The sequence below is a fragment of the Peromyscus californicus genome, unplaced genomic scaffold, assembly GCF_007827085.1.
Source record: "Peromyscus californicus insignis strain IS unplaced genomic scaffold, ASM782708v3 Scaffold_5__1_contigs__length_169319896, whole genome shotgun sequence".
Taxonomy (NCBI): Eukaryota; Metazoa; Chordata; class Mammalia; order Rodentia; family Cricetidae; genus Peromyscus; species Peromyscus californicus.
This window is the reverse complement of record NW_026294573.1, coordinates 120,879,062-120,905,649: the sequence shown is the minus strand read 5'-3', so window position 1 is coordinate 120,905,649 and position 26,588 is coordinate 120,879,062. Positions and strand designations below refer to the sequence as shown.

Genomic DNA, 26,588 nt, shown 5'->3' with positions numbered 1-26,588 from the left:
TGGCCTCGAACTCACAGAGATCTGCCTGGCTCTGCCTCCCGAGTGCTGGGATTAAAGGCGTGCGCCACCACCGCCCGGCGTAAAATGTTTTAATATGTAGTTCTTTGGAAATCAAATATTGTAAAGTATCACTTTGACAATAAGAGAAATATTGGATAAAATTAGAGTATAGCTGTTCAATTTAGAAAAGTCATTGGTCAAAGGTTAGACGTTTCTGTCATAGTATAATTATAAAAATGTTCCTGGAGTAAACAAGTAGGTATAATTGTAGGTCTAGAAATCACTTTTGAAACAGAATCTTAATTTAGACTTCATGGTAGCTTAGTGCCAGTATTTACATTTTCCCAAATGACAGTTGTATCCACATAGCTGCTAAAGAAATGTTAACCTTCATGTGAAGAAAACCTGCACATTAGAAGCACGGTTAGTTCTACACTGGCAGGCATTTAATCAAAATTTATGATAGAAACCCTTTTCCCCATAGAAGTCTCATCTTAATTACATGTCACAATCATAGGATTGTTAATATTTTTAAGAGTGCTAACACTTCTGACAAAATTATCAAATGATTACCTTTTTTTTTTTTTTTATAGAACCAGGAAAATATGCCTGCCTGTAATCTGTTCATTTTCACCTATTATTAATTCATTTACTCATCAACTAGATTAAGCCAGTTTAACACTACAGAAAAAAAAATGGTTAATGTATTCAATTTTTTTTTTATGTCTAGTGTTAATGACAACCAGAGATGCTGCTACACTGTTATTTGAGAACCGGCTCATCCAGTCCAAGAGTTCCCCTTGCCTTTCAATGAAGTCTGTAGACTGTTAGTATCACCAGAACTTACTCGGAATTCAAAGCTGTCATGAATGGAGGTTGGGCTCATAAGGCCTCAACAAGAGGTGGGCAGAGGAGGGGAGCTACTCCTTCAACTAGCAGCAGGGAGTCAGTTAAAGGGCTACTGTCAACCAAGTGAAAGAAGACGAGAGGAAGAGAAGAGAAGAGATTACTCTATCCTGGGTCTTGGCTGAGGCACAGCCTGGATCATGGTATCTTTGATTGTAAGAGCGTGTACCTGTTGGAAGTACAATCTGAAGCAGAAGGAAGTACCTAGTTGTAATGTGTGAAGTTTGAGAATGTTGTTAGACAACCAAAGAGAGATGTGTAGCCAGGGCCAAAGAGGCAGCAGACAGAAATAATGTAAGTTAGTAGGCCATTCTGGAAGGATCCTAGTGCTATCCCTGTCACGCTCCAGCTGGTGCCCTGGGTGCCCCTATACCACTACATTCAGTTTATTATTGTTGTTGTTCTGAGACGGGGGTGTTGGCCACATGAGCCATGTGGTCTGACTTAGAGGCAGGTACACTTTCTAGCTGATCATTTTGAGAGGATTTGAGGGATTTTTGAGGGAAACATCCCCTATCCACTCCTCCTCCCTCTCTTCAAAGGCCCTTCTATGCTATCAGTGGTTACCCAAGACGGGAAGATGTTATTTATACAAGAGTAACGAAATACAAGCTTTAACTGACAGCTGAGTCAAACTTCCATGAGTTGAAGTTTTTGATTTTCATTTCTAAAGAGACCATGGTTCCTATATTGAAAACCATCAAAAAAACAAAGCTTCCCTAAAATGTTCTATAAAAACACTTGTTTTCAGTATAATAAGTAGATAATGTAAGTATTATAAGTAGAAAATACTTAGGCTTGCATATTCCAAATTAAAAAGTCTTTACTCGAAACACTGCTGTGGGCAAACACGCTGAAGAGGAGAGAAAGCTGATTGTCAGTGAGATGACGTCGCTTTAGATGGAAACCTGGCACGCAGCTAAGGTCAACATAGAACTCTATAGCAGCAGAAAACAGACACAATGCATTGACTTTCCTCATTAAGCAATGTGGCTTGTGACTTCAGGCATCTATCTTGACATGTATGCTTAGAAATATTTTCTGTGATGTACATGTATTTGTGCTAAATTTACTAGGATTTACACATGGCAGCATTGTAAACCTGAAATAATGGCCAAAGTGGCTCAAATATTTACTTTCTTTGTAGGTACAAGAATTGCACATTTTATTAATGCTTTAAGTTTCTACATTTCTATACTCCAAAACAGCTAGCATACTGAATTTGGTTTCTAATGGATGACAGTTACCAAAGAGGGTATGCCTAAAAAAGGGAGACAGATGAGTCCGTTCTGCCCAAATAATGGCATCTCAATTTCAAAAAGCAGCACGTTAGATGCATATATCATATATTTATGGGAGTGGGACATAGAGGCATTTTACTGCAACCTCTGGAAACAGATTAGAATTGTTCTATGCCTGCTTCTAGACAGTGGTAAGATTTTTCTGGAATATAGGAGGCTTCTGATTAACCCCTTTACTTAAAAGCTAAGACTTTAAGGTGCGTTCTGTATGAATAATTCAGTCATGAAATATCCCAATGCTAACATTATTCACTCAACTAAATTAAGCAGAATAAAACCTGGAATATCTCCTCTTCCCCTTTTATGAAAAAGGAAAATGCCCCTGTATTAAGACAATTAAAAACCTGGGAGGCAATTCCAGTTACACCGTGCTGCCTCCATGAGTGTCATCAAAATAAGAAATCTGTAAAACTCAAGAAAAAGAATATCAAGCAGGAATCAGCTCTAATAGCCAAGCTTCATGGTATGTACCCACCCTCCAAGCAAAAGTTTATCTTAAGCATTTCCTGGAAAGTTTGTAAAAATCTCACAGTTAAAAATTTTAAGAAGCCCTAAAATGCCATATAAACAAACAAAGGAAGCTTTAGAGAAAACTCACTGTTTCTTCAAGCTGCTTTTTCCTTTGATTTACAGAGTCCGGGATAGATGGTGGATTCACCTCTCCATCACAGGCATGTCAATTCCAAAAGGAACAGAATGGGTCACCAGCACTAACTCTCCCTACAGCCTTCAACTTTGTAGGGAAAAACAGGCTCTCTCCTCCAACTCTGTGACACACACACAAGGCTCCTCCTCAGCTAAAAACCACTCCTTGTCAATTTCTACTTAAAACCGCAAGGAAAAACTTCCCTTCAGAATATCCTTAAAGGGAAATTTGACCAGTGTTAGTAGCTCAAGTATCTGGCTAAGCCCCAAAGTTTAAAATATAGAACATTTATGCAGACACACACACTTGAGAATTTCCACTGACTAAGCTCGATTAAGGCCATAACTGTAAAAAAGTGCTCTCTGAAAGTATTGTGTTTTGTATTTCCTTAATCAATCCAGTTTTGGTTTTGTTTTCTGGTGGCTACCCAAATCCTCCTTATGGGTAGGAACCATCTGAAGGGCAGTCGTTTCTGTTGTGTTGTCTGGGAGATGAGAATTCTCACCTTTGGAGTTCTTTGTAGAGCAGCTGAGACGTTGCTGGTTGCCTCCACCACGTCTTTCTTGGGAAGTTTGAGAATTTGGAGGGTTGGACGTGGAATGAAACAACTCAGGACAGTTACCTGCTTTCTGCACTTGCAGTGTGGATGGTCTTCTGCCGGTGTCCCAGGGGCTGGCGCCAATTGTTATGTCACTTGTCATTATGTTATGTCACTTGCAGTGTGGCTGGACTTCTGCCTGTGTCCCCAGGGGCTGGCACCAATTCTTCTGTGATTATCCACACTATGTGACTTCATTTAAGCGCAAACTCATCAGGCCTTTTGAAATCTTCAAACTAGGCAGTGTCCAGAGAAGTCAACTGTATCAGAAGAGAGGCTTGGTCACGAGAATTCTCAGTGGGTCACACCGACCTCTATGACAAATGGTATTTGTTCTTAGAATTTCCATTTGAGGCCATTCCTTCAGTTTAGAAGGTGGGAGAAGAGAAGAAATACGCTGCCATAACTTGATTTTATTTCTTGACCAGACTTACACTGTCCTTGTTTTAAGCCATGAAGGCATATGTTAGTATTTCCTGAAGTCAAACTCACTTGGGTTTTATATGTGGGGCATTTCGATGAAACATGATTAGCAACAACATCTGATCAGCAAAAGCCTATCTGCCTTTCCTTAGTGACAGAATTGAGTACTTGCTAACTAGGAATTTTCTTCCACCCACAAGAAGGGAAGCAGTCTCGGTGATGTCACAGCACTCATGTCCCCACCCGGTTATGAGGTCACTGCCCTCTTGGTTTACACTCAAACTCTTCAAGAAGATGGCTTACACTCACGGATTCAACTTCATTGAACCCCTCAGTTTATTGCGATTTGTCTTTCACTTGAACTCTCCACCAGAAAGGACAAAAAACAAAACAAAAACAAAAAAAAACCCAAACAAAAAAAAAACATTAGGATCATGAAGTCTGATGACTAGAATCTCCCGAGCACTGTCACATTTTACAGGAAGTTCCTCTGGCCGGGCCTGTTCTTGAAGCCTGCTTCCTTCCTTTCACTAAGTGACTCTTCTGGTTCCCTCCTTCGCTTTCTCCCCTTAGGTAGTGTTTCTCTACACTCCACGGTGTTCCTTACGAGCCGCTTCACAATTACACACTTCAACCAGCAAACCTTTGGTGTCATCTGCCCTGGCACCACTAGGTTGCCAGAGTGTAGCCTGTGATCTACTGGAATCTTCGTCTGTGACTTGTAGCCATCTCAGTCCTGAATGAAGCTTTTTATCTTCTTCCTATATCCTCTCAGGGCATGGCACTGCCATCCACCTGTCATCTGAGATCTTAGGTTCCCTCACTTACTCTCCACCAGCCTCTATTCCAGCAGCTTCTGCTGGCTCTACTTTAGTAAGTAACATCTCTTAGGAATATCATCCATTACCCCTTCATTCCAGATGTAATAGAACTATAGAAATTGCTTTAACAACCACAAACAGTTGCCTCTGCTCAGTGTGGTTCCCTCTTATCCTTTCTTTATATTATTACAGAGTGATGTTTACTTTAAAATGTCTTATTGAATTATAAAAATGCATGTTGCCTAAACTCTGGAAGAATTAAAAAAAATACAGAATTTAAAATTACTTTCCAGCATAACCTAAATATTTACCTTTTTCCCCTAGAATTTTGTGTGTATATGTTAACTACATAAGGCAATATAAGTATTTGGATAAATGTTTACATTTAGCTTCAGAGTTACAGAATATACTTAGTGAGAAAAGACTGACTATATAGTGCACAGCTATAAGGAAGTATTCCCATTTCTAGGTTCACTGATAACAAAAGGCAAATTAAAGAGAAAAGCATATGTATTAGTCACTTTTATAATCCTGTAATAAAACATCACGATCAAGGCAACTTATAGAGGGAAGGCCTTACAGTTCCAGGGGGATAGGAATGCATCACTATCATGGCAGGTAGGTGTGACAGCAGGCAGGCATGGTGACAGAAGCAGCGAGCTGAGACCTCACATTGTGAACCCAAGCCAGAAACAAGAGAAGAAACTCGAAATTCCATGTAGCTCTTGAAACCTCACTGGTGTTTTTCCTCTGTTAAGTCCACACATCCCAAACCTACTCAGAAAGCACTACTAAATAGGAACCAAGTATTCAAACATCGGAGCCTATGGGGGACATTCTCATAAAACCCACTACAGCAGCCGGGCTGTGGCGGCGCACACCTTTAATCACAGCACTCAGGAGGCAGAGGCAGGTGGATCTCTGAATTTGAGGTCTACAAAGTGAGTTCCAGGACAGCCAGGAATATTAAAGAAAAACCCTGTCTCAAAAAATCCACTCCCCACCAAAAAGCCTAAAAACCAAAAGCAAAAGCAAACTGCTACAGCATACAAATTTCTTACTTGACCTGGACACTTCAGAAAGTCTCAAAAGTCATTTTTTTCCCTATGTTTGTTGAAGAGTGTATAGTTGTGAATTATGACTGGACAGGGAGGGAGCAGGGTATTAGGGTAGTAAAACAGAGGACACATAGTAGGAAGCCATGATTATCCATACTCTTCTAGGCCCCTAGGCTCTTACTTAATATACTGAGACTTTCTGAATCAATAAAATATTATCTGTACAGTAGCTATGAATAATGGCTGCAGTAAACAAGTAGGACAATCTTCGTGACCCTTTAAGGTTATTTAAATTATTATTTAAATTTTTTAATATTTAAAAATGTCATTCATTAAAAATAAGAACATACTAATAATAGTGACTCAAGATGTATGTGGAAAATATATATCCCAGAGGAGTTTTTTATGTATGTTTTTAATCTTATTGCTTATGTAACACTGAAGTAAAGGTTTCATGGACTTAAGTGAAAAAAAAAACAAACCAAAACCAAAGACAAACCTTCTGCCCCACCCTTTTTTCATCCAATTTGTCATAAGTAGTTTTTGATAGAAAAACAACAAACAACAAAAAGAAAACATTTGGGCCTGGGGTTGATGACATTTCCACAAAAGTCATAAATGGTTCCTTGTCTGTCTAGCTCTCTGCTACACTTGGATCTCATTCATTATCTGAGTAAAGCACTTTTCCAAAATGTCCAAGGTAGTCCCACACAGAGGTCCAGCCACTTTCCATTCACGCTCTGTAGCACTGTGGCTTTTGCTCAAAGCACACTGATTCTGAAGATACCTGTTCCTAGTCAGCCTATCTTCTGGGTGGTCAGAAGGGGGTTTCCATTGACTATACTTGTCTACAGATGGAACACACCGAACATTACAAGTGGGGCATGTTTTCTCATGGCTCTATTATAGTGGCAGGAATTAACAGATATGAGAACATGGCTATACAACTGCTGAAATCTGGCTGAGAAATGATTTATGAAGATGAACAGCAAACTTTCAAACAATGAAAAACACCAGGAAGCAAGGAATTATTTTTGAGTAATAAAAATATCACTTCCTTTAACAATCAGTAATTCAAAATAGAAGCATTATATAGATTGCATTTGGTAAGTACTTTCAGAATAGCATATAAAATTTAATAGAATAGACAACTTTATTTTAAATAATGTTCTTAACCCAGTTCATTAAGAATATATCAGAAATTATGCCGGGCGGTGGTGGCGCACGCCTTTAATCCCAGCACTCGGGAGGCAGAGCCAGGCGGATCTCTGTGAGTTCGAGGCCAGCCTGGGCTACCAAGTGAGTTCCAGGAAAGGCGCAAAGCTACACAGAGAAACCCTGTCTCGAAAAACTAAAAAAAAAAAAAATATATATATATATCTGAAATTAATTCTTTACAAAGTCAGCTATATAATTTTATTTATAAAACAATAAACACTTTCCATTTACTAAGGAAAAATAAGAATGTTTGGGACAAGTAAAATAAATGCAAGTAAGATTAACAAAGTTTTATACTTTTTTTCTACTTTATTTTTGTAAGTGAAATTAAAATGAGTTTATCTGATCATCTCTTGTATTTTTATAGGCAGAGTATGATGCAAACATGGATTACTTCAGTGTTTTCTGAAACAAATAATGTTGTTAAACAAAATCTGACATTCTATGTATTTATTAATTTGGAAGCTGAATAAAAAAATAAAATAATTTTGGAGTCACAGAGAATTTATTCCTTTTCTTCTTTTGCTTATATGAAAAGATGCAATAGAAAGTTACCCATGTGAAACCATTTATATCATTTTCTTGTGAGGAGGGTGTTTTGTCTGCATGTGTGACTATGCACGCTGTGTGTGCTTGGTGCTCAGAGGCCAGCGGCATTGGATTTCCTGGGATTGGAGTTACAAAGCAGCCATGTGGTGCTGGGAATCAAACCCAGGTCTTCTGGAAGGGCAGACACTGCTCTTACCCACTGAGCCACCTCTCCAGCCCCTTAATGTTTTCTATAAAGTTCCATCATAAACTTTAACAAATGCTTAATTAGTAATTAATTACTTCCATGCAGTATTAATACTCTGTCATTGTGGAAAAGAGGTAGTCTTATTTTGAATTTAAACATTTTTAAAATATAAAAATTACAATGTCCCCTAAGGCATTATATAAAACAGCATTCTTTAAACATTTTATTACACAGAATAATTAAACTTTTTGAAAAGTAATAGGATACTGCTAAGAACTTACTTGGTTTGAAGTATTGTTGCAAGGAACTATTTTAGTAAGCCTTAACTAATAATAGCAAAAATAAAAAAGAAAACGTTTTATAATTTCTATTTTTAAAATAAAAGTTCTGCATGGTTTAATCACACTTACAGATTCTGTGTTCATTAGAAAAATAGCCTATCTACCTGTTATACAGGTTCCAACAAAGAACTCAGGGTAAAGCAGCTACTGAAATCAAACAAACAAAACTTAGAAATCTAAATCTAATCAAAGAAACATCCCGGTTCTTTTAGCCTCCCCACTACACAATGTGCCTTGCACTGTCTCGCAGTGACCTCAGGCTTGCCCTCATTGTTTCCTGGGGCTTGCTTCAGGAGAGCAAGCACTCATGCTTCTCCAGGGTCCTCGCCTGTCAAGCCACCTCTCAGGCCTCTGCAAACATTTATGTCGGAGGCCTTCTATCTGTCAAAAGCAAGAGCTGGAGCTTAGTGATACAAAATATTATCTGAAACTTTCTAGTTTTAAAGCATTATCTATTAATTTAAAAGTAAAATGGATTCATTTTTATTTCAGACATAACAAAGACATTTTTCCATGAAAAAATACATTATTTTAAATATCTGCCAAAATACAGGAATAGCACTTAGAAATTAAATAGCAAACAATTTCTTTCCTAGAGATGAAAAGTATTCTATTTTATTCTTCATTTTAACTTCTTGAAAACATTAAAGCATATAATACGTTCTAGAATCAGAACTCCTTGAAGAACTTTTATTACATTAAAAATTACACATAGGATTATGTAAAAAGAAAATGTTTCATGGAAAACTCAACTTGTAAAAATTTCCATAAGATTTGCACCTAATGCAAAACCACTGTTTTATTTGAATTGTGTGGGGAGGATTAACAGGGGGGAGTGGGGTGTGCTGAGTGACTAATTTGGTGATCACTTATCTTCAACTTTGGGGAAAATAAAAATAAATTAAGGGCACTACTCCTCAGTCACAGATGATTTCCTGGACTTCAGAACAAGGTCCTTAACTGATGAAGACAGTTCCTGAAGCTCCTTCCGGGTAGTATTGGTGACATCGTGTTGTTCCTTGTCTAATTCATCAGAGGACAGATCTTCCTTCTGCCCACTCTTCTTAGTTTGATTGACTAACTGTTTTACAACCAAACCTTGATATTTCACCAGGAGAGTATGCTGGTCCTGTGAAAAGAACAAAGAACCTGTTCGAAGCACATCTGATTTTCTGTGACCAGATAAAGTAGATTTGTTTGAGCAGTACAAACTGAAAGGCCTTATTTTCATGAAACAATGGCCACGTTAGTGAAAAGCTGAGTATGGCAAGCAAGGTCTGTGCTCTTGGAGTGCAGCTAGGGTGCAGATCAGGAAAAGGAAAGCCTGTGCAGACTACATCATAGGAAGCTGATTTAGCTATGTTCTATCATCAAAAACACAAAATCGTAAGAGTCAAAGAAGCCAGATTGCTTTTAGCTGGGGGCTGGCTTCCTTAGATGAATTGGATAAGACATTTAGAGGGGTCCTTGGAAGCTAAATGAAAACTAGGGAAACAGAGAGAAGTTCTGACATTCTTGTATCTTTTCTGAAAACTTAAATTCTAAAATTAGAGGACTTTTCACCATGGATCTTAGAGAATACTAAAAGATTCTTGAACTACACTCAATTATTAAAAAAAAAAAAAAAAAAAAAAAAAATCAACCCTTAACTCACTGTCCCCATTCCTGGATACAGACAGATATTAGTGGCTTCTCTCTCTCTCTTTTTCTCTCTCTCTCTCTGTCTGGCTGAGTGCTGGCAATGATTCGCATCCAAAATACTCCAAGTTTAAAAGCTTGAAAAATTTCCCATGTATTAAAGTGTAATACCTCTGGGATTTTGTTCTGAAGAAAAGCAATGATCTGTGGGACACATCTTCCAGGTGCATGGAGCATGCTGTGGGTTGAGAACTGAAATAACAGGACTGATGTGAGGTGCAAAACAAGAGCAGGGTCTTCTGTGACCTTCAGCTGTTCTGCCAGCGCCTGCCGATGCTGGAAGAGTATTTGTCTGCAAAGCACAATCACAGACATGCATAATTAACAAGGACTCACTGTTTACATATTTTCCCTTTAGCATTCCCTTCTCTAGTTTAGTGACTCGGCTCCACAGCATTTGAAGGAATTCTTTAAATATGGACAATCTGTATACACACTACTTTAACTTGAGTTGGCACAGGTAGATAAACATGCTAAGAAGTTACAGAGCTATGAGACAAGGAAGCTCAAAGTATACATTCTTCGGTTGCTGGAATCAAACAAGCTCTAATGACTTAAATAAGGTTTCAGGTAAAGAAGGTCTCAAATCTAATACAACACCCCAGGATGAATCCTCCGTGGGATTAGGGAAGTGAGCAGACTCTCAATGAAACGCTCGACAGTCACACTCCAATATCAGATATGAACGTAGCTCATGTTGAGGAGCAGCAACAAGAGAACCAACGTTACCTTTCCCTTTTTTTGTCTCCCTTTTTCACCATAATGTCACAAGCTTCTGTTGCAGAATCCAGACAAGAAAGGAAGTCTTCTATGCTCTGGAGACATTTAATTACACAATTTACTTTTATAGACATTTAATACTGGTTTGCAATTTTACACCCCAAACAAAAATTTTTAACAGAGTATTTGGCAAACAGAAATTGTGATTTAGGACTAAAAATGTTACATGCTCCCATCTTTCTCTCCCCTTTACCTCCCCGAAAGGTACCTGCACACAGAGTCCTAGTTTTAGATTCCGTTTACAGTGATTCTGATTGGAAATGTATGCACACAGTGCTATATCCACGAAGTTCTAACTGGAGTCACCAGCTAGCATTGACTTACTTTTTCATTCAGAGAGTTGTGCAGTTTGGTGAGAGCTACTTTGGTTTCTTCTGTCAATTTACTTAAAATTTTTCTTCTTATCTGTAAGGGAAAAATTCTTTTGGCATTGTGTTTTTGATACATGTTCTATATAAGATGAAACAGACGAATAAAACCCCCATATATTCAGTACTATGTAATATATCTTGTGTTCTGAATGTTAGGTCTCAAACCAGGGATTAAAAATGTTAAAAAAAATTACAGAATCATAGAGCTAGCCAAACGTTAGCCAAAAGACTTCTGTGCAGCCTCATCTTTACAGTCACCAGTGGTATTAGATGACCACAGAGTGACTGGCCATGTGGGAGGAGACTTTGGGTAAACAGACAGCCAGGGGTTTTTCTTCTCAGTGCCACCTGAAAGAGGGCCACTGAGCCCCACGGCTCTCACACAGAAAGGGATGCCTGTAAGAAGGGCAGTGGACCCTGTTCTGTGGCTAGATGCTTTTGTGATAAGCGGTATAAGGAAGCTTTCTTCATTTTTCACAGATGTAGATACTGTGAATTTCGTGGTATTGTGGATTAGACGGATCATTCCTTCTAGTGCATTTCAGGGAGGGGTTGCTGAAAAGCTTGACCGAAGGACCTGGCTGGTGTGCTGTGTCTGGGAAGACAGGCTACTCAGAGCCTCCTTGTTCTGTCTCCTATCAATCCTTAGCTTCGTTTCAGGCCACAGAAAAAGACTGCCAGAATTGGACTTCCTAGAGTAGAAGTCAGTAAAGAGACAGGAGACATGCAACATTTCAGGGTGTTGGGGGTCGTTGCTCAAAGCAAAAGAGGAGGAATCCAGTATCTTCCCAGTAGTAGAAGAGGTAAATAACTGCACTTCTGTCTGTATTGGAGGGTGGTCTTTATTAAATAAGGGAGTCACCACATCAAGAAAAATCATGCCACCTCTGTGGCAACAAACCACAGTAATAGAGGTCACAGCATTAGATGGGTGTGGTTTTACCACTTTCAAAGCCAGTTATAAGTGCAGATAGCTACAGGAATACCTTCTCACTCATTTTGCCCAAATCTTCAACCATAAGATGGTCCCAGAAGGAAAAGAAGGAAGAGAAAAGAGGTGGCGGAATGGTTATCATTACCACAGGAATAGAGTAAACTCTTTTACCTGGAGGTAACTGAGCCATGGCTCTACATCACACGGCAAGTGCAGATGTGATGGGCTTGGACTGTAGCTTAAGATCATAATTTTAAACAAGTGAATTTGAGCTTGTCTCAATATTTAAGTGGTATATTGCCATTGAAAGAAAATGATTGTGAACTTAAGAAACTAATTATAAAGGAAGTTATAAATCAACAAGAAAAAGGGAAAGAATGATAGAAACAATTAGAAAAAGTCTTATTTATCATAGAATCATAGAGTAATTAAACCTTTTTACTATAGTTTGGTCATATTATCAATTCTTATAAAATATATAAGCATTGTACTATACTTAAATTCTTTAGTATTTTTTTTACCATATAAAAACTCTTATTTTCCCTTTAAACTATTTCAAATGAGAGAAAATAAAAATGTGCTTAGACTCAAATTACATCAATCAGCAAGCAAATCACTAACATACTTCACTTGTAATAGCTGCAGGGTCCTCTACCGCCATCATTAAATCTGAGGCTAGGAAGTTGAATATGAGGTTGGTGATATCGGTACACACTGTCTTCAGCAGGTGTTTGGTTAGGGCAGTCTGTGTGTCATCTGGAAAAGAAGGACACTTTATGAAGACTAACTTCCTTGAGGATTTCAAGAATCAATAAAAAAGACACTATTAAGTATACCTGCAAAATACTTCATCCCCTTTTCAAATAATCTGATATTATTGTATAGGTTTGAAACCTCTTCTCGCAAGTCCTTGATTGTACGTTTTCTGCCAGTTCCAGAAGCAGATGTTGAAGACATGAACACTGAACGTACCACCTCAAGATACATTTTATTAAGAGGTCTGTGACAACATAAATACAGTTAATTCAAATGTACTCCATTTATGTAGATAATAAATTTTGCTTATAGTGAAATAATACTTTAAAATGCCTCCATCTTTCTAACAAATAAAATTAATTTGAAGCAAGGTTCAGTAAAGAATTTGTTTTACAGGGCCAGGAATAATAACTTAAATGGACTTTTAAATGTTTTCCACAACTTTAAAGTATTCAACGTAATTGCAAGAAAGATGACAAGAATGGTAGTAATAAACAGTCTACAGATCTAAGCAGACCTTTAAAATTAATTTGCAAAATAGCAGAATATAAGTTTGTTCTTCATTCTCAGGAATCACAACAGAAGGTCTCCATTTCCAAAGTACTATTTAAGATGATGGATCAAAAAACACCTATATGCTCTACAACAGATTAATTAAAAAATGAGGCATAACTAGCAGTATCTATTTTCTATTTTTATAGACTATGGCTCTATAATATATTTATGCATAAAATTTACTTATATTAAAAAAAATCTCACTATCTCACTATAAGAGCTCTCCCCCAAAAGAAAAAGTTAGATTGCCTGAGCTCTTGGATTACGCTATGAGACTTATATGCTGGGTCTAACTTGAGGGATGACCAGGTCTGGTTAACAGTGGTTAAGTCATGTAAAATTTCCTTCATTTTTGCATATAACATTAGATTGGCTCATTCACAAGGTAGATGTTTCTAAACTTACTCTTTTTGAGGTCAATTTCCCCCTCCAGAGACTAAAATCAAAATCGAAATGATCCATTTCTCCTTTTAGATGCTATTTTTCATGCTATGTAAGGGACCAGTTAGTGATTAGTCCCAGCCAAGACCTAAGACCCCAACTTCAGTGAACACTTCAAAGGGTCTCAGCTTCTACTGTTCACACTGTCCAAAGCATTTACTGAATGTTGAACTGAGCTGCCTCTGAAGGAGAATAAATTCAAAATTCCATGATTAAATTAAATCCAAAGGATTGGGGGAAAAAAAAAGTCTAGCAAGGGGGTGATGGTGCACACCTTTAATCCCAGCACTCGGGAGGCAGAGGCAGATGGATCTCTGTAAGTTTGAGGCCAGCCTCGTCTACAGAGTGAATTCCAGGATAGCTAGGGCAGTTACATAGAGAAATTCTTTCTCGGGGGTGGGGGTTGGGGGGAGCTAAAATGTGGTTTTGGAGATCTTAGTAAAAATCACATTATGTCAAAAATGGTAAGAGATACTTGCTTTATTAAGTATTCTGCAAGTTCCGAAATAAACTCCTCAGGGGCATCTTGCACATGTTTCTTTAAATAATCTTCAATTTCATCCTGGAACATGAACATGATGTCTGGCTTCTTCTTTCCTGTAACATACGTCAGCAATGAGAAAACAAACATACACTCAACAGCTTTAAAAGCCAGGCAGGTAATACGCACCTCACCAGACAGAAATGCATTCTTATGTCAACAAAACTGCAACTTCCAAATATAAATATCTAATAAAGTTAAATTTTAAACATTCATATAGTAGAATTTCTTTTAGGTGATCACTTTTCTTAATTTCCTTTAAAAATGACTGTTTTCTACAAGACAGTCACAGGATGAGGAGAACTCTTCCCTCTCATCTAACTTGGGAAATGCAAACATTTAGGTATCAGGACAATCAAGTAGACTGTCTTTCAGAAAAAGAGTGATTTCTCTTCTTTCAACAACAGATAGTGAGCAGAATTTCCTTCTTCACAAAACTGAGTGCTTACTGAAGTCTAGTCAGCCCTGGATTTGACATGAGAGCTTCAGAAAGCGACAGGACTAAGTTAAAATTTACCCTTTTGGAAAGATACAAAGGAAGAAAACAGAAAAACCCTTATCATTTGTTTTTGCTTTCCCAAAGACAATTCTATATTAATGACTAACAAAATTAGTGTGCAGCCAGTGCAATAGAAATGTTGTTAACTGTGGAAATGTCATGCCTAACCACTTACTTGAAAGAGTATTGGTAGCAAAGAACGTGAACAATATTTTCATTATAAATGATAAAGCTATACCCTTCTACAAGTAATTATTTCCAGCTAAGTTGGATTATTGATTCTACAAGGGAAACCTTAGCAATAAAATAAAATGGCTGAAAAATCAATTTTCAGTCTTAATGAGGATCTAAACAGTTGAAATCATAGCTTCAAAGTAAATACCCAAGTTCTACTACCTTCTAGGATCTGCTTTGCAATCCTGGTGTTCACAGTAAACAGTTTTTTTCCTGTTTGCTTTCCATAAGCCTTTTGTAGGTTGTTAAATTACATTTCTTCCAGTAATCTTTCATACTGACTTAATTCTGTATTTTAGTTGAGAACCTAATTTCACCCTCCATTTCAGAGATTACAACATAACCCCTTTTCAAAGCACTGAAATTACTTTTAAGGTAGAATGGTTTTACACTGTTATAGTGCCTCAATAATCTATACACGAAAGAATGTCACATGCCTCATTTCTCTACGATTACAGGTATTAGAGAATAACTTTTTAAAAATTCCTCTTTATTCTTGCTCCCACTGTATCTTTGGAATTCATAAACAATTGTACAAAGTGAAAAGGAATAACACACACAGCACCGTATCAATGCTGTTTAGAATCAGGGCAGACAGAAAAACAGCTTTTATTGGACATCTTCCTTTAATAAACACTATTTTGTGCACATTAACAACAGTAGGTAGTCCAATCTTTCTTAGATTATTTAAAGGAAAGCCTAGGCAACTGTGAGGCTGCAAACAGCAGCATGTTATCTTCATTTGAGGTTTTGGGGTTTTTTTAATTGTTGCTGAGGATAAAGAGGAGGCAGAATTATGCTTCATGATCCTATCTCTAAAATGGAAAAAATATAATTGTAGTAGAAGAGCAAAATATGATGTCTCTTGCAGAGTCAACCTTGGCAAACATTATGAAATCTAGGCAACAAAAGATGCAAGAGCAGTTAATTCATCCCCTCTCAGATGTAAGTAACAAGGCAGCCATGTGTGGAAAAATTTCAAACAAGCATGTATTTTCTCTGCATCAGCTTCCAACATCTATTCTTCACCTTTCAATGTCTTCAACTACTTCCAAGAGTTCTTTCAAGGTGAAGAGGTATTGGGTGCACAAAGGTCTTTGTGGTCACAGATACCACTAGGGAAACCAGGGACGTTAAACATGCAGGGTTGTCTTTTCAAAAGAAAAGATATAGAACTTGTTTTCTGCCTGGAAGGTGGGGAATACAGGTGGCTAATAGCCTAGGTGGTCCTTGTTCTGTAGGGCCAGGTTATACCAAGTTCCCACAAGCAGGACTGGAGGTGGCTAATAGCCCAGATGACTCTGTACTATCTCACAGGCCTTTAAGGTAACACATGTAACTTATCTCTAGAACCCACCTTCATGGAAAAAGTAACATGTACTTTGAGAAGTTTCAATGAAATGCACAGGGGATTGTGTCATATCAGTAAACCTTTTTCCAAATTGTACTGTGCTTTTTATGTCTAAACCAAACGACCCGGGGTCAGACTCGAGAAGTCTGAACCAGCCATAGCTACTGAGTTTTGCTGAACTCTATTCCTTCTTGTTTCATGTGGATCAACGCTCTGCTGGCTCTGGGAGTCCCAGAGACTTCTGTTTTCTTTTTCTTTCTTTGCCTAGTCTACATCTTCTAAAATTTTTTCATCCTTTTTGTTACAGTTATATGAATAAGTGAGCCTTTAGTCAGCATTTCGAGACACCACCCCAGCATTAAGCTTGATTCCATTTTGATTTAGTTTAGGGACAGCGTCTCATGGAGCCTAGAATGACAAAAACTCAAGGTTGGTCCTAAACTCCTAGTTCTTCTGCCTCTACTTCTACCTCTTTTTTGTGTGTGTGTGTGTGTGTTTTCAAAACAGGGTCTCTCTATGTAACAGAGAACCCTGGCTGTCCTAGAAATCACTTTGTAGACCAGGCTGGCCTCGAACTCACAGAAATCCCCTGCCACTGCCTTCTGAGTGCTGGGATTAAAGGCGTGCACCACCACGCCCGGCTCCGCCTCTACCTCTTAAGTGCTAGGATTATAACTGTGTGCCCCCACACATGGCTTGACAGTAATTTTATTTCCAGTGTTACTACTTTTCAATTCTTTTTATCTGTAAACTGTCACCTGGTTTACCAGGGGGAGAAGGGTGGCCATACAGTTAACTACAAGCCGTGCTCTTTTTGCATGAAGATCGACCATGTATTGACAAACCTTAAAATGAGTGACTTGACTGTCAAAGACCGTAACAGGCCCCTTCCGTTTAGTGGTTTCCAGCATGAAAACGAAGAGACGAGTTTATTCTTTATATTACTAAACTGTGAAGTGTGTAGTCTCTGAAATGCAAAGCAAATGCTCTCTATACAAACACACATACCCAATTGTACGTATCTTAAGAAAAATGTTACCACGTACGAACAAATCAACAGTGAACTAAGTTAGTACACACCAGCGTGAGATGACTGCGACTCCTCGTCACTATCATCGTCTTTTCTTCCTTTCTTCTTGACCTTTTTAATTTTGTATTCTCGGGCATTGCCCCCTCCTCCTCCTCTCACACTTCCAGTGCCCTCTGTGGAAATATCTTAGTTAGTATTACTTAATTAACAAGTTTCAGAAAACGATGATACTATACTGCCGTATTAAACATTATGATAGAAAAATGAAAAGCAAACTAAAGAAAAATTTAAATTCTTTTTATGGTCAGTTTCCATATTAAGTTGATAAGGATAATAACAATACTAAGTTCTATCACTAAAAGTAAAAACCTCTTGAACTTAAGCAAACTCAAGATTGTTTCAACTGTAATTACTCAATCCTGACTCTTTTATGTAGCTTGCTGGTATCTTTTTAGTCAAATCCATCCCTTCACCTTTTCTTTCTCCTCTTTTTTAAAAAAATGCTTTATGAGTATGAATGCTTTGTCTACATATGTTTGTGTACCAATGCACGCAGTGTTCATGGTGGCCTGAGAGGGCGTGAGATCCTTTGGAACTGGAGTTACAGGTGGCTGTTAGCCGCCATGGGGGGCTGCAGCTCTGGAAGAGCATCCAGTGCTCTCTTTCCAGTCACCCTTCACCTTTTCTTGTCCCCTCAAAGAAACATCCTTCCATTTATTATCTCTGTTATCACAGCATTATTTTACCCTCTTATGACATATCCCATTGGTTTTGCCTTCTTGGCTAACAGACTGATGATTATCCATGTTTGGAGGAGTCTGACTCACCCACCACTCACCTAGATTAAGAATTCTTAAGATGTAGTGGTTGAAAAATAACAGATACTAGATAAATGTCTGTGTGTATTAAATCAGTAACAAAAAATGGCATTATCAATTAGTTTATTAACTAATCAATTATCAATTGGTAATTTTCAATCAATTAATTTACTTACTAAAGACTTAATAAACACAAATCATGAGAGAAGCCTATGTCCTGTGCATGAGAGTAAAGACACATTGCTGAGGTTGTTATCTGCCATTAGATGTCTACATTTAGGATCTCATCTCCAAAACAGAATACTCATCTTACAGTGGGTTATGTGTTAGTTTTCAACATAAAGATTACTTATTGAATAAAATAAAGTGATTTCTATAAACTAAACATACTTTTCTAACATCTAAGCAGAATTCCCTTAGATTTCATTAATTTATTTTCCTCAACTTTACAATGATAAGAAAAATAAAACCACATGCCTAAGGTGAAATTTATCTTTAATATTTGGTATTGAGTTTCTTATGGGAGGACATGTGAGTTGGACATGATTTGGTGCACCATAATTAATTACTGCCACACAACTTCAGTCACTGAGAACAAAGTACTTTGAGAGAAATAGATCAACTATACTGATTTAACTCGCCAATCAACATGTGTATTTTTAAATATCACTTAAATAAAAGGATAATATAAGTGTATCTGAGTATTAGGAGTCACTGGAGTAACTCTCTGTGGCTTTTCTGGAAAGATGGAGAGAATATCAGAAAGATCTCCAGAGTCTCACAGAAAAAGGTTTTACAAGAGGGAAAATTTCAGCTAATGAAATAGGAATGGATTTTCATAGCAAAAATTATGTTTTAAGCATACATGGTAGACACCTTTGTGTTTATTAATAAAAGAAGTTGAATATCAAAGTTTTTAGCACTGACATAGCACTGATTTGTTGCTACAAGTAAAAGCAGGGAAAATACATGTGCTTGTCAACAGTAAGTTACTAGGTGGAAGTTCTCCCTAGAACAACTGCACCTGAGTATAAAGGTCAAACATAGTGTTTAACAGGAGATTCGCTCACTCAGGAAAGCTGAAATTATGCCAAATCATGTTTTAGGTACTAGGGATACAACCATGGGTGTGGTTTCGAAACAATATAACACACTACAGTGACCAAGTCAGCTGTGGAGGCCACAAGTACGGTCACTATTATGAGGGATTAGAAAGGCAAAAGGAAGTAACATTTGGAGTTGAACTCTAAGTGAAAGACGAGTCCAGCTGCTTGAAGTTTGGAAGAAGCAATGAAGTTAAGAGCATAGTTAGTGCCGAGGCCTTGCAGTGGATACGAACTTGGCAAATATGAGAACATGAAAAAGGCTTTGTTATCTTTTCATGAGTACACACAAAATCAGAATACACTGTGTTGTTTCAATTTTCATGATTAAAATTGAATTTACTAGAGGCTGAAGAGATGGCTCAGTGGTTAGGAGCATTCTCTGCTCTTACAGAGAATTCATGCTCCCTTCCCAGCATACACATGGGAGCTTCACAACTGTCTGTAACTCCAGTTCCATCCTGATGCCCTCTTCTGGCCTCCTCTGGCCCCAGGTATACATGTGGTGCACAGACACACATGCAGGTAAAACATATACATATACAATTTTTTAAAAAAAAACTTAAATTTTAATTTAGTAGCAGGATTTGATTCAGATTAGCAGCAGTTAAAATAAAAAATGAATCATTAAATAAATAGTCTTTCAAATGGCCTGCACAAAGTACAAAAAAATACAAACTCAACTTTCCCAGCAGCACTTGCTAGAGGCATCATTTTTCCAATGTATGTTTTCAGCCCCTTTATGGGGACCCCAGAGCTGAAGCTACTTCAGCTGACTCCTGTTCCACTCACTCACTCACAGTTCTGTGTGTCTGTCCCTGTTCCAGCACCATGCTGTCTGTTAGTACACCATGGCTGTGGTACTTTAGGCAGGGACTGAGACAGCTCCCCCTGCTCTTTACTTCACATTGGTTCTTCTCAGAAGGCGGCTATCTGATATGCAAGGATGGAGATGTGCAAGTGAAACAAACCCCTCTGTACTAGTAACACGTGCTTCCAAACACTATGGGTGAGTCTCACTTATTCCGGATTTGTTACCTGTTGCTTTCTTCCTGCGCTCATCTTTTTTATCCTTTTTATTTGTATTAACGCTTTCTAAAATGGAAACTTGCTTCAGATCCTCTTCAGTGATTAAATGCACAGGATTATTTTTCATTTCCTACAATAAAACATGCTCTTTTAGTAGGCAAAAAATATATATATATAACATTTCAAATAGCAGAGAAGTGGCTTATCAACTCGTACATCCTAATGATCACTGTTAGGTTTCATTGCTGAAGATGATAGAGCTCTTAAGTGCTGCTCTGAGCCTGTCTGTCTCTGTGTCTCAGTCTCATCTGCTCTTCTTCTCTCCCTGGCTAATGAAAGCAGCAAGGTAACCACAGAGCATCTACCGCAGAGGGAGAGATGCACTCTTCCCCAGCTCTGACTGGCTTTACCAAGCTTAAGAGAATCCCCTTGTCCCTTTCTTTTCTGGAGACTCTTGAGCACTGTGCCACCAGTATACTTGAAATTACAAGAAAGCTATGGACACTACTATAACTCCAATGACTATGAGTTGCAGCCAACTCAAATAAATCTATTTGTCCTATGAATTAGTTACCGAAGAGCTCTACTACTTAAATTTTATGATAACAATTAACAACAAACTAGAACTATTTCCAGCTTCAGAAATCAGTTCTTTTTTTATGAGATAGTTCTTTAATCTCTAGCGACAAAAGAACACTTCTACAGTAAAAATATTATCATTTTCTTTTTGGTTTCCTAGAAAAAATGCTTAGGATAATGAGGAATCCAGTAATAAGATTACCTTTCTCTAAATCCATTCTTTTTTTTTTCCAGTTAAACAGTGTTCAAAGAAAGGTGATGGACATTTTTTAATAAGTGATATCTACACACACACACACACACACACACACACACACACACACACACACACACACACACACACCCTTCCAGCCCTGTATTGACATACATTCTTACCAGAGTATCATTTTTTTTTATTTGAAGATAAGCAATATGAAGGTCTACTTGTCCCCAGTACAGAATAAACACATTTAAACCTAAAGTTTACTGATGTCACATCAATATTTTTATTCTTGCCTGCTAAACAGGACAATTGCAGAAAAGCATCTCATAGTCACACTACTAAGGTTTAAAAGAATATAGTTAAACACAAATGATTTACATATTGAATGGGTCTGCATGAATTCAGCAACAGTATATTAAGACATAGGGCCTGCTTTATCTGAGAATAGGCTTTGAGCAGACATGGTGGTTTTAACTACAAGCATGAACTGGACAGCTATGAAGACAGGCCTGGCAAGAACTCTGCTTCAAAACCCTTTGAGACAGCAGTCAAATACCAAAAACTTAAAAAAGAAAACGTTCAGGAGCTGGAGAGAAGGCTCAGTGGTGACGAGCACTAGTTACTCCTGCAGAGGATCCAGGTTTGGTTCCAGCCCATCATGGTGGCTCACAGTTGCCTGTAACTTAAACTGAGGGGATTCAATAGCCTTTGCTGACTTCTGAGAGCACCCAAATACAGTTACACATACATATACACAGACATACGTGGATAAATACAAATAAACAAATATTTTTTAAAAATTCATCAGTTTTTGATTGTTTAAGATAGGCTCTTACTATACAGGTTGGGGCTGACCTTGAGCCTAACTAGACTAAAACTAGTATTCCTTGCCTTTAGCTCCTGAGTGCTGGAATTACAGAAATGTACCATCATGCTTGAAAACTAATTAACTTTGACAGTAATAAAATTTCTTTTCTCAATGAGTTATCCTGTTTCTTCTAACCAGGTAAAATCAATGAAGTTTTGCCAGATTTAGTGATTACTTGTGGTGCTACTCATGCTTTGCACTAAAAATATGTTCACTGATTTTCTTTCTTTGATGCCTCTCTGATCACAAAGTAAGTCTGACTTACATACAGGCGACACTTTCAAGTGTTTTAAGTTTCAACAGTGGATCAAATCCTTTGGTGACTTAAATTGAAAACTATGTAATTTTATTGGTAAGATTTTAGTTGTAAAATCAGTTCTCTAACTTTTAACAGGCTCTAATGAAGATGAAGAAAAGGAATAATAAATCCTAGAGGACATAAAAAAAAAAGCTGTGCAAGATGATACTCCTTTGTGGTCAAACTGCATATAGCATTTCCCAAAAGCTATCAGATGATCCTAACTGGAAAGAAAACACTGTGAAGATTAGCAGGTGGAAGGAACTCTGGATACCTTTTCTGCTTTTTGGTGCATCCGTTCACTGAACAGTTCTGTACAGTCATTTATAAATTTTTCACTGACCACAACTGTGTCATTAAAAACTACAGCTGAAACTTGCTTGCTGAATGGTCTCATCACCTGCTGAAGCAGCATGGCAGCATCTTCAACTGACAAAGAACTGGGTAGCAGAGGCTAGAATTATAAGCAAAATGAAAATGAGAGGAAATACAGGAAAACACAGGCTATCTGCTTCACATGTATAACATACCTATATGTGTGTAGATATATTTATAAATGTGACTACCCTCAAGGAACCTCATTTAAGCCAGTGGCTTTCAGAAGCAGTTATGATCCCAACTTTCCAAACTGTTTTTCGAGGCTCATCAGCACTTGGAGCTCTAGAGTCATGTAACATTTTTATAACCCAATTTCCCCACTTGCATGCCTTGATATAGGAATCTCAAGTTGGGCAAAGCACTACCCAAACCTACAGAACTCTCTATGCTTCTCTCTTATAACCTAGAAATAATTCACCAGTAATTCAATTCCTGAAAAATTTACCCGTACAAAGTTTCTTTTCAGCTCTATCATCTGAATTACTATTTTTAATTAGTATTTCACACATCTCTTCCTATGAACCGCCTATCTTAAGAGAAGATACGTGTTTGTCCATCATATTTCTAGCATATAGAACAGTGCCTACCACACAGAAACTACCTGAGACCTGCTGTAAGAATAAGGATGCCTTAAGAAATTTGGCAACCACAGCAGGAGTCTTTCTACCTTATAAAAACATCTATGTTCTGATTAGAAGTAACAGACTGGCCTCCAGCCATTATCCATAGTGAAATGTCTCTGTGGCATAATGAAAGGCAGGTGAACCTTGAACAATGAAGTAAAGCACTATAGGTAATAAAGCAGTTTATGCTAATACGTTAGGAGGTGCTGGAGAAGGGATAAGCAAATGCACCAGGATGTCTGAGGTCAGGGTGGTTGGACAAGCTTGGGTATGACATTATAATGGCTACTTTCAACTGCTAATTGACACAATCTAGAATCACCTGGGAAGAGTCTCAGTGAGGGACAATCTAGATAAGGTTGGCTTGCGGGAATGTCTGTAAGGACTGCCTTGATTGTGTTAATTTGTAATGGAAGACTCAGCCTAAAAGTTAGTGGCACCATTCCCTGGGTTTGGGCCCTGGACTGGATAAAGGAAGAAAGGAAATCTAGCACTAGCAAGCATGCATGCGTGAGTTTGTTCTCCGTTCTTGACTGTGGATGTACTATGACTAGCTGCTTCACATTCCTGCTCCCTTGACTTCCATGATAGATGGGCAACTTGGAGCTGTGAGCTAAAACAAGCCTGTTCACCCTGAAGTTAGTTTCATCAGGGTATTTTTCATAACAACGGGAAAGAAAACTTAGAGAGCTGTGCAAAACCTCATCAATTTCACTCTCAGGACTGAAATGATTACTATATTATTTTCTTTGTTTTTGAGATTTATAAAATTCTGGATTTGATCATGTACACTTATAACATTACTTTAAGCCTAAAATACTTAAAATTTTATTTCTGTTTTAACAATGACTGCTAGAATTTACTTCTAAAAGCAATATTAGCTTTATATAGCCTAATTCTAAACTGGGCATATTTTGGTAAAATATCACCCATCACTGGTTTAAACAAAAATTAAGAGAAAAAGGTGAAACATACAGAAATATCAACCCATGTCCCCGAGCTGATGGCTTCCTCTACTGATGCTTCCACCTGGTCCACGAGTCCTTGACCAACACAAGCTGCCTTCAAAAACAAGAGTTGTGTATTCTTATATCTTTTCTTTATATAGTTAACAGCATCTGGGATTCCAAGTCTGGATAAAGCATCAAATTCTAGAAATACAGAAGAAAGTTGAGCAGAACTGTCAATCACTCACACCTTCCAGAAGTCTTATAAAAAGTTAAGGTCTACACAAACCCATTCTTTGATTGTGAATGTAATGTATTCCAGTATTTTCTGAGGAATACAATAAACGCAGTGTAGCTTGTTAAATGGTTCTTTTCCTCGATGTCTATTACTAAAGGTCTCTGTAGGAAACCTGCTTCAAGTGCTCCCTGAACACAGCTGTATGACCTCTTCCCCAGCTGAAGGGTTGAAGGAAAGCAGGACTACAGAGCAATACAATGAAAAATGGCAGTAGAGTAATGGCAGCAGTGCAAATTAATACTCAAAACTGCAATCTATTTTGCTTATTTTAGATAAAGGAATGAATTTTATTTTTAAAAATGTGTCACTGTACAACAGGACAGAGCCATTCTCCAAAGTAGATCATTTAACATAACAGACTCAGATTTACAGACGTTACTGGTACTGGAGGCATTATAGTTGTTAAGAAAACTAGTAATAAAGCTCTAACCTAAGTCTGTGGTTGAAGAAGTTGAATGCACATTGTCAGAGATCAAGTGAGCATAAGCAAAGCCCTGTACTGGAGTGTATGTTCAAACCGTTCTTCACACTCTTAGGAGAATATGCTCCAGTCTGCAGCTTGATCAGGGCTGCACTCAGGAAATGAAGTGGCTACTGCTTTAAATCAGTCAAGCTACTTTACAGAAATGATGGCAGAACCTCAGAAGTACACTTTAGAATAATATAAATGTTTCTGTGTTGTAGAAAACTGATAAATGTAAGTGTTGCAAAGCTAACAGTCAATGAACGTTTCTAAAATGAAATAACTTGAAACAATAAGCATACTACATTAAACACACGATAATTGCTTTTGGGGTTTAAAAACTTAAATTTTTATAACACCTGAATTTTTATATACAAATTGAAGGTTAGTAATTACCAATATCATCTTTTGGCATTTTTAAATTTCAATAATAATGGAATTAATTTCAATTCCTAAGCCCCACAGAATTGAAAGTGGAAACTTTTGTTGCAGTCAAAGGGCACCATGACTATCTATCTAATCAATCACAGGAAAACACATGTGGACTCTGGAGTGCAATACTTTCTAAGAATATTTTAGTGTTAGGAAGAAGTTTTAGTTTCAAAGAAAAGAAAAAAAAAGTTACCTAGGTAGCCGTTCTGCCTGAAAAAGGAATCCACCCATGTACTCTGTGTCCTGGAATAGATGTCAGGGACAAACACTGCTTTATCCTGTCGCCCGCCAACCACAGTGCCTCGTAAACGTCCAGTGCCAACGAGTTCCTCCAGCACAGCTTAAAGCACAACACATAGTACACACAGATCAGAGCAGGGCCACAGTTTTAAAGGCCAAGAACTTTCCAGTCAGTCTTCCTAACTTCATGCTTTTTAAAGGTACATTGAAATTTAAACACCTTGCATGAAATTACACTTTAAACAAAATCCCTGATATTTGTTTTATGAGACTACTCAGGCTGTAATTCAGGGAAAATTTAGAAACTAGTGTAACTCAAACCAGACACTGAGTGAGATTTTGAACAGAACTCAACATTCTGGTCATGAAATCAGAAATGGAAGCCATGGAAGAGGAGGAAGTATCATGAGAGAGTGGGAAAAGCTTGAAAAGCAGGGGTCATGGGACACATGTGACATTAAAGCAAATGGGAGGGGACCAGTTGGGGGATGGAGGGGACCAGTAAGAGAGCGTAGTAGAAATGGAGGCAAAAGACAACTATGAAGAAAATATGACACATATGTATGAAAATGCCATAACAATCCCATTACTTTGTATGTTAATTTAAAAACTTGATAAAAAAAATCATCACCCCATTATTTCTTTCATAATTTGATGTAAAGCAGGTGAGCAAATATTTTAAAAACAGATAGTGTTTAATCATTAGCATTATACATTCAATTTTCTAGTATTTAGAAGAACCAAAACACCAGGACACATTAGAATCAGCAGTGTGATCACTTTCCATTATTACTACATTTCTGTTTAACCTGAAGCAGTGTATCAACCACTCTTAATGCAGAAGTAAAATGCCACAGCTGAGAGGATGGATGCTGTGGCTCCAGTGGTCAAGGACAAACCTTACCTCTGCCATCTACTAACTATAAAACACTGGGAAAATCATTTCCTCAGTGCCTTTATTTTCTTATCTGTGAAATGGGGACAATAACAATACCTATCTCCTAAGGCTGCTGTATTCAAGTAAAGTGCTACCTACCATCAGCTGGCATATCATAAGCACTCAATACATATT

At 37.7% G+C, this 26,588-nt stretch overlaps 2 protein-coding genes across 3 annotated transcripts in view; both read right to left on the bottom strand.

Moving 5' to 3' along the window:
* The window catches only part of Fhl5 (four and a half LIM domains 5), a 45,093-nt gene extending 38,073 nt beyond the window's left edge, over positions 1–7,020 (bottom strand). The window contains exon 1 of the mRNA XM_052716348.1: positions 2,806–7,020. The gene's annotated coding sequence lies outside the window, so the exon portion shown is untranslated. The remainder of the gene's footprint in view (positions 1–2,805) is intronic.
* Positions 7,021–8,724: 1,704 nt separating this feature from the next.
* Positions 8,725–26,588, bottom strand: part of Ufl1 (UFM1 specific ligase 1) — a 30,924-nt gene continuing 13,060 nt past the window's right edge. For both annotated transcript variants that reach the window (XM_052716346.1, XM_052716347.1), the window contains exons 8-19: positions 25,470–25,616; positions 24,112–24,287; positions 22,410–22,589; positions 20,198–20,318; positions 17,289–17,411; positions 14,063–14,180; positions 12,668–12,831; positions 12,457–12,587; positions 10,851–10,931; positions 10,476–10,561; positions 9,858–10,038; positions 8,725–9,177 (exon numbers count right to left, since the gene is read on the bottom strand). In XM_052716346.1, coding sequence (XP_052572306.1) covers positions 8,959–9,177; positions 9,858–10,038; positions 10,476–10,561; positions 10,851–10,931; positions 12,457–12,587; positions 12,668–12,831; positions 14,063–14,180; positions 17,289–17,411; positions 20,198–20,318; positions 22,410–22,589; positions 24,112–24,287; positions 25,470–25,616 — 1,727 coding nt within the window. In that variant the 3' untranslated portion in view covers positions 8,725–8,958. The remainder of the gene's footprint in view (positions 9,178–9,857; positions 10,039–10,475; positions 10,562–10,850; positions 10,932–12,456; positions 12,588–12,667; positions 12,832–14,062; positions 14,181–17,288; positions 17,412–20,197; positions 20,319–22,409; positions 22,590–24,111; positions 24,288–25,469; positions 25,617–26,588) is intronic.